The sequence below is a fragment of the Lepus europaeus genome, chromosome 19 (genome assembly GCF_033115175.1).
Source record: "Lepus europaeus isolate LE1 chromosome 19, mLepTim1.pri, whole genome shotgun sequence".
NCBI classification, from domain to species: domain Eukaryota; kingdom Metazoa; phylum Chordata; class Mammalia; order Lagomorpha; family Leporidae; genus Lepus; species Lepus europaeus.
In genome coordinates this window covers 60,008,050-60,015,516 of record NC_084845.1, presented here as the reverse complement: position 1 = coordinate 60,015,516, position 7,467 = coordinate 60,008,050, and the positions used below count along the sequence as shown (strand labels likewise).

Here is a 7,467-nt window from a genome sequence, read left to right as displayed (position 1 = left end):
CTCATGTCCTCTTAATCCTTGCATTATTACTACATCATCTGGTATATCCAAATACATGGTTTTTGTACTGCTGATCATAACTTGGTTACAGACTCTTCAGAAAATACTTCTTCATGTAGACATGTATCCTTTCAAATAGAAGGTCAAGAGGCCAGCACTGTGGTGCAGCGGGTTGAAGCCCAGATCTGCAGCACGGGCATTCCATATGGGTGCCGGTTTAGGGATGCCGGTGTGAGTCCCGGCTGCTCTGCATCCGATCCAGCTCTCTGTTATGGCTTGGGATAGCAGTGGAAGATGGCCCAAGTCCAAGTGGGAGACCTGAAGAAAGCTCCTGGCTCTTGGCTTCAGACCGGTTCAGCTCTGGCCGTTGCAGTCATTTATGGAGTGAACCAGCAGATGGAAGACATTTCAATCTCCCTCCCTCCCTCTGCCTCTCTCTATAATGCTTTCAAATAAATAAAATAAACCTTTAAAAATAAAAAATAGGTCAAGCTCAAAAGCCAGTAAAAACTAAAGACTTGATTCAGCATCCCAGTTCATAGAAACTAATAATCATCATACCTAACATTGCCTGACACTTAGTATGCAGCAGCCATTGAGCTAAGATATTGATCCCATGTAACCTTATATGCATTTTAAGGAGGGTTAGTGAACACAGATAAAAGCAATAGCAAGAGGGACAAGTGTTTATTTTGATCCAAATTGGCTCCAAGGGGTGGGTTCTGTGGCGCAGAGGGTTAAAACCCCAGCCTGCAGCTCCAGCATCCCATATGGGTGCTAGTTCAAGTCCCAGCTGCACCACTTCTGATCTACTCCCTGATAATGCACCTAGGAAAGCAGTGGAATATGCCCCAAGTCCTTGGGCCTCTGCACACAGGTTGGAGACCTGGGAGAAGCTCCTGGCTCCTGGTTCTGGATCAGCTCACCTCCGCCGTTGTGGCCATTTGGGGAGTGAATCAGTAGTGGAAGCCCTCTCTTTCTTTGCATCTGTCTTGCTGTAACTCTGCCTTTCAAGTAAATAAATAAATAAACCTTAAAAAAAAAATTGGTCCCAAACCGGCACCGTGGCTCGACAGGCTAATCCTCTGCCTAGTGGCGCTGGCACACCGGGTTCTAGTCCTGGTCGGGGCGCCGGATTCTGTCCCGGTTGCCCCTCTTCCAGGCCAGCTCTCTACTATGGCCCGGGAGTGCAGTGTCAAAAAAAAAAAAAAAATTGGTCCCAAATAACACATTTAGCCTAAGCCACCTGAAAATTGAGATTTCTATGCCACCACAGAATGACATGTGTGTACAGATTCTACTTTTTTTTTTTTTTTTTTGACAGGCAGAGTGGACAGTGAGAGAGAGAGACAGAGAGAAAGGTCTTCCTTTTTGCCGTTGGTTCACCCTCCAATGGCCGCTGCGGCGGGCACATCTCGCTGATCCGAAGCCAGGAGCCAGGTGCTTCTCCTGGTCTCCCATGGGGTGCAGGGCCCAAGGACCTGGGCCATCCTCCACTGCACTCCAGGGCCACAGCAGAGAGCTGGCCTGGAAGAGGGGCAACCGGGACAGAATCTGGTGCCCCAACCGGGACTAGAACCCCGTGTGCCGGCACTGCAGGCGGAGGATTAGCCTAGTGAGCTGCGGCGCTGGCCAGATTGTACTTTCAAAATTAATTAGACTAGGTTGTACTCTCAGTAACTTTGCTCTGCTGCCCAAGTTGTGGTTGTTATAACTTAATTGAAAAAAATAGAGACAAATTTTTTCACTCATCCAATAACTGGTTGGATATACATTAAGAGAAATTGTAATTGAAGCAGCAAAGTAACATTCTTTTGTAATCACCCAGTTCTCTGGGATATTTTTCTCTTGTAAATAATGTCAACTACATGTCAGAATGCCAATGCAATACACAACTTGTATATGTTAGGAAGCCTCTGGCAAATTCCTAATTTATTCTAGGCTAAGCAAATAGGCCTGTAGGTGGCACTGAGTGCTGTACATGTGTCTTGCTCTCCAGTAGAACATTTGTGGAACCCCACCTTGGGGCCTGAAGAAGCTAACAGGGGTTCAAGGTAGCACAACTAACATACTTAGTTTTGGAAGGACATGGTCCTATATTTTCTCACTTAGTATATTTGCGTCTATAAATGGGCCTAGAATGTTCAGTGAGTTGCTGTCTGGTCAAATGAAAGTGCCTGAATGCTTGTTTCAAGCTGCTCTAAGAGGGGACTGGCATTGTGGCTTAATGTGGGCATCCATTAGGTTGTGGTTCGAGTCCTGGTTACATCCCCCACTGTTGTGGTCATCTGGGGAGTGAGCCAGCAGATGGAAGATGTCTCTCCCCCTCTCTCTGTAACTCTTCTTTTCAAATAAATAAATAATTTTTTAAAAATACAGATCCTTGGCAAGCGCCGTGGCTTAACAGGCTAATCCTCTGCCTTGCGGCGCCGGTACACCGGGTTCTAGTCCCGGTTGGGGCACCGGATTCTGTCCTGATTGCCCCTCTTCCAGGCCAGCTCTCTGCTATGGCCTGGGAAGGCAGTGGAGGATGGCCCAAGTGCTTGGGCCCTGCACCCGCATGGGAGACCAGGAGAAGCACCTGGCTCCTGGCTTCGGATCAGTGAGATGAGCCGGCCACAGCGGCCATTGGAGGGTGAACCAATGGCAAAAAGGAAGACCTTTGTCTCTCTCTCTCACTGTCCACTCTGCCTGTCAAAAAATAAAAATAAAATAAATAAAAAATAAAAATACAGATCCTGGCCTGTGCCGCCGTAGCTCAATAGGCTAATACTCTGCCTGCGGTGCCGGCATGCCGGGTTCTAGTCCCGGTCGGGGCGCCAGATTCTGTCTCGATTGCCCCTCTTCCAGGCCAGCTCTCTGCTGTGGCCCGGGAAGGCAGTGGAGGATGGTCCAAGTGCTTGGGCCCTGCACCCCATGGGAGACCAGGAGAAGCACCTGGCTCCTGCCTTCGGATCAGTGCAGTGCGCTCAGCGAGCTGGCCACGGCGGCCATTGGAGGGTGAACCAATGGCAAAGGAAGACCTTTCTCTCTGTCTCTCTCTCTCACTGTCCACTCTGCCTGTCAAAAATAAAAAAATAAATAAAAAATGAAAATACAGATCCTGGTTTAATAGCTCTGGATGGGGCCTGAGGTTTTGCTGAGGGACTACAGGATTGTCTACGCCTATTAGTTTAGATACAAAGAAAAAAACTTATCTACCTGGCAGGTGCACTTACTTTATCCATTATATTCACTATTTGAATGGCTTCTGTATGTTAGTCTTTTTAAAAGATTTATTTATTTTACTTGAAAGTCAGAGTTACACAGAGAGAAGAGAGGCAGAGAGAGGTTTTCTACCAGATGGTTCACTTCTAAGTTGGCCGCAACGGCCGGAGCTGCACCAATCCAAAGCCAGGAGCTTCTTCTGGGTCTCCCATGTTGGTGCAGGGGCCCGAGGACTTGGGCCATCTTCTACTGCTTTCCCAGGCCATAGCAGAGGGCTGGATAGGAAGTGGAGCAGCCGGGTCTCGAACCGTCGCCCATATGGGATGCCAGCACTGCAGGCCAGGGCGATAACCCGCTGCGCCACAGCGCCGGCCCCTGTATGTTAGTCTTTTAAAAAAATATTTATGTATTTGAAAGGCAGAATTACAGATAGGGAGACACACACAGAAAGAGGTCTTCCATCTGCTGGTTCACTCCCCAAATGACTCCAACAGCCTGGCAGGGGCCGGGAGCTTCTTCTGGGTCTCCTACATACGTACAACCAGTTGGGCCATGTTCTGCTGCTTTCCCAGGTGCATTAGCTGGGAGCTGGGATCAGAAGTGGAGCAGCCGGGACCTGAACCGGCACTTACATGGGATGCCAGTGCTGCAGGCTGCAGCATAACCAATCACTACACAATCTCTGAAGATTAACATCAAAGAAACCAGATACTGCTCTGCCCTCAGGAAGCTCCCCGGGAAGCTAGCGCTGGTCTTTGGCCCCAAAGTCCTCGTGTGCGCATGCCCGGGAATTGTATGTGCCATCCCGTCAGCTGATTGGCTGGCGGGACCGGCTTCCGCCAATGAGACTCGGGCACCACCGGGGCTGCCAGCGGCGGTTGGGGAGGCTAACCGCCATGCTGAGCTGCGATGGCTGGGGCGACTGGCCGTTTCCGAGGTCGAGCCTTGGGGCGGTTTCCGCTCCCCCTGCCCGTGGCCGATGTGAGTATCTGTGCGGGTAGAAGCGAGACCGCTTTCGCTCCTGTTTGGGCGTCTTTCTCGCTCCCACCCCCGAGGAGAGGGGAAAGGACTAATGGGAGCGAATATACATGGAGCCCTGGTGGTGCGCCCGGCGCCGTGCGGAATTGGGAGCTGGGGGGTACACGCCGGGGTTTCGCGGGAAGCCGAGGCCGCCTGCGGTCACTGGGGAGTAATTGCCGGAGACTGAATTCAAGTCCGGGTGCCCTTATTCCCTGGCTCTCCTTTCTCGGCGCCCTACTTTGGGGAACCGGGTTCTTTCAAGAATCTCACGTCGAACAGACGTGTTGGCGGTGAACGTAAGAGAGTCTAGGATCTCGATGCGTGTTTATTTCTTAAGCCTAGTGGTGAAAACCTAGATATCTGTTGTTTACTTTCTTGCTTGTCTGAAATACAGTTTTTAAAAAAGTAGCCTTTATCTATTTGAAATGCAGAATGACAGAGACGGGGAGACAGAGCTTCCATCTGCTGGTTCACGCCCTGTTCACTCCTTGGCAATAGCCAGGGCTGGGCCAGGCTGAAGGCAGGAGCCCATACCTCCATCTGGGTCTCCCACTGATATGGCAGGAACCCAAGCGCCTGGGCCTGGGCCATCATCGGCTGGGCTGCCTCCTGGGTGCCCTCCTAGCAGGAAGCTAGGTGGGAAGTGCGGAGGACCCAGAACTTGCACTTTACGCTCTGAAATGGAATGCCATTACCCCAAGCAGCAGCTTGTTGACATTTGTTTGGGTCTGTCGGATGTGTGTGAGCGTCTTCTGTGCCTCCACGCTATGCCGCGATGTGATTTTGTTCTTTGGTTGGGAAGTCGGTTGACCTGAGTTGGTGCACATGAAGATGACTCCCTCAATTTAGGAAGGAAGCCTGCACTGTGGAGGGCTGGGGAGCGGGGGTCTCAAGGCAGCGGAAGCCGCAGCCCGGAGCGGAGAGCGGCGGCGGCTGTCGGGGCGCGGGCTCTGACGTCACTGCGGCGCGCCGTTTCCGGTGCCCGGCACTGGCAGCGAATGACTTCCCCCTCCGCGGGGCCGGGGCCGGAACCGGGCTCGCCGCGACGCCCCGGAGCCCACGGCCGCGTTGTGCGCGCGGGCGAATCCGCCACATCGAGGGTCCCACCCGCGCTCGGGACCATGGCCACCGACTCGTGGGCTCTGGCGGTAGACGAGCAGGAAGCGGCGGCTGAGTCGGTGGGTCGCTTTCAGCCATAAAAGGGTCAAGGGGCCAGTTCTGGATGGGGACTTGATCCCTGGGAAAGAACAGCCCCAGCTGGGGTGGGTCCTGGGGAGGGGAATGGTAGAGCCTGCCCCAGAAGAGGCTGAGCAGTCCGGCTCAGGAAGGCAGGTGAGCGCTCCCATCCTTACAGCGCCCGCCGCCGGACTGCTCCAGCTTGCACTCGCCCTGCGCTGGGGGGTTCTGGCAGCCAGGAAAGCCTCCCCTGATCCTCTTAGCTTCCTTCTGTTTTTCTGGGACTGACACACAGTAAGCAGAATATGTGTTAAGCGTTAATTTCTGTCACCTCAGCACTCTGTTCTGGTGGGCTTTGCATCTACTTCTGTTAGTACTATGTTTCTGTAAGCCTGTCTTATTTTTTTATAGTTGATAAAAACAGTTTATGCATGAATGTAATTTATAGTCAAATAGTTTTAAAACCGTGGTTCTTGACAATTTTTTCCTTCTGAAAGGCGACTTAATTTTCTCTTGGGATAGATGGACAATATTTACTCTTTTTTTTTTTTTAAGATTTATTTTATTTGATTTGAAAGACAGTTACAGAGAGAGGTAGAGACAGAGAGAGAAGTATCTTCCATCTGCTGGTTCACTCCCCAGATGGCCGCAATGGCTGGAGCTGCGCTGATCCAAAGCCAGGAGCCAGGAGCTTCTTCCAGGCCTTCTGTGTGGGTGCAGGGCCCAAGGAATTGGGCAAATTATGCTTTCCCAGGCCATAGCTGAGAGCTGGATCGGAAGAGCAGCTGGGACTTGAACTGGCACCCATATGAGATGCGAGCGCTTCAGACCAGGGCTTTAACCTGCTGTGCCACAGCGCTAGCCTCAATATTTACTCTTCATTTCCTAAATAACATGCCTGTTTTGCTACTTCCTCAGTAATCAGTTTTAAATATTGACTTGTGACTTTTCCCTATGTCTTCCGCCACCACAATTGCACACACTTTTCTGTGTTCCTTCTTTTCATTATAATTTTGTGATTTTTAAAGTATTCCATGTTTATACTACCAACTCATGAAAACTACTTTCCTATAAAACTGTTTCCTTTGAACTTTTATTTGCTTTGTGTTTGTGCTTCATGTATTTTGTATGTATTATCAGTTCATTCCAATCTCTTTGCCAGTTGTCTAAGCTTATCTCAAGATGTTTGCCAGCATCCCATGTGGGTGGCAGTTTGAGTCCTGGCTGCTTCACTTCCAATCCAGTGTTTGGGCCCCTGCAACCACGTGGGAGATCCAGAAGAAGCTCCTGGCTCCTGGCTTCCAATTGGCCCAGTTCCAGCTGTTGGGCCATTCGGGAGTGAACCAGTAGATGGAAGATCTCTGTCTCTGTTTGCCTCTGCTTTTCTGTAACTCTGCCTTTCAAATAAATAAATAAATGTTTTTAAAAAGTTCAGACAATTACCTATTCTATCAATTACATCTCTCCCAGGCTGTTAGTTTGTTTCAAACTGAACTAGTCACTCCTGTGTATAGAGCACAGTGCATTTTGGGAGGTGAAGAGGAATAGAGAATATTTAATTTCGCCCTGTTCTGGCAATTGCTTTTTTCTCTTGGGTTAGATCCTCTCCTTTCTGTATCCCTGTCTTCATCTTCCTTGATTTGTTCCTTTATTTTAGTGCAGCCTTTGGTCAGCTTTCTGGAGGTGTATGGGAAGTAAATTTTTTTGTCGAAAAACTGCATGTCTAAAGATACCTTATTTTGTCCTATCATTTGGATAATAGTATTATAGGTTGAAAATTACTTTCCTTCCAGATTTTAAAGGCATTTTTCCATTGCCTTCTAGACTTCGGTATTTGTTGAGATGTGTGAGACAATTATGATTCCTCATGTGAGTTGTTTTTCCCTTTACAAGTCTGGAGCATCCTTCTGTTTGTTCAGCAGATACAAAAAGTGATACATGTCTTGCTTGGTATGGGTCTGTTTGCATCCATTTTACTTGTATACTAGACAAGTCTCTTAAATTTGGAACATTCTTGTCCTTCAGTTACAGGAAATTTTCTTGACTAATTCATTGTTGATTTCC

General features: G+C 49.5%; 1 protein-coding gene across 1 annotated transcript in view; it reads left to right on the top strand.

The window, feature by feature from the left end:
• Positions 1 to 5,257: 5,257 nt before the first annotated feature.
• Positions 5,258 to 7,467, top strand: part of LOC133748492 (ATP-dependent RNA helicase DDX19B) — a 29,207-nt gene continuing 26,997 nt past the window's right edge. The window contains exon 1 of the mRNA XM_062177316.1: positions 5,258 to 5,405. Coding sequence (XP_062033300.1) covers positions 5,349 to 5,405 — 57 coding nt within the window. The 5' untranslated portion in view covers positions 5,258 to 5,348. The remainder of the gene's footprint in view (positions 5,406 to 7,467) is intronic.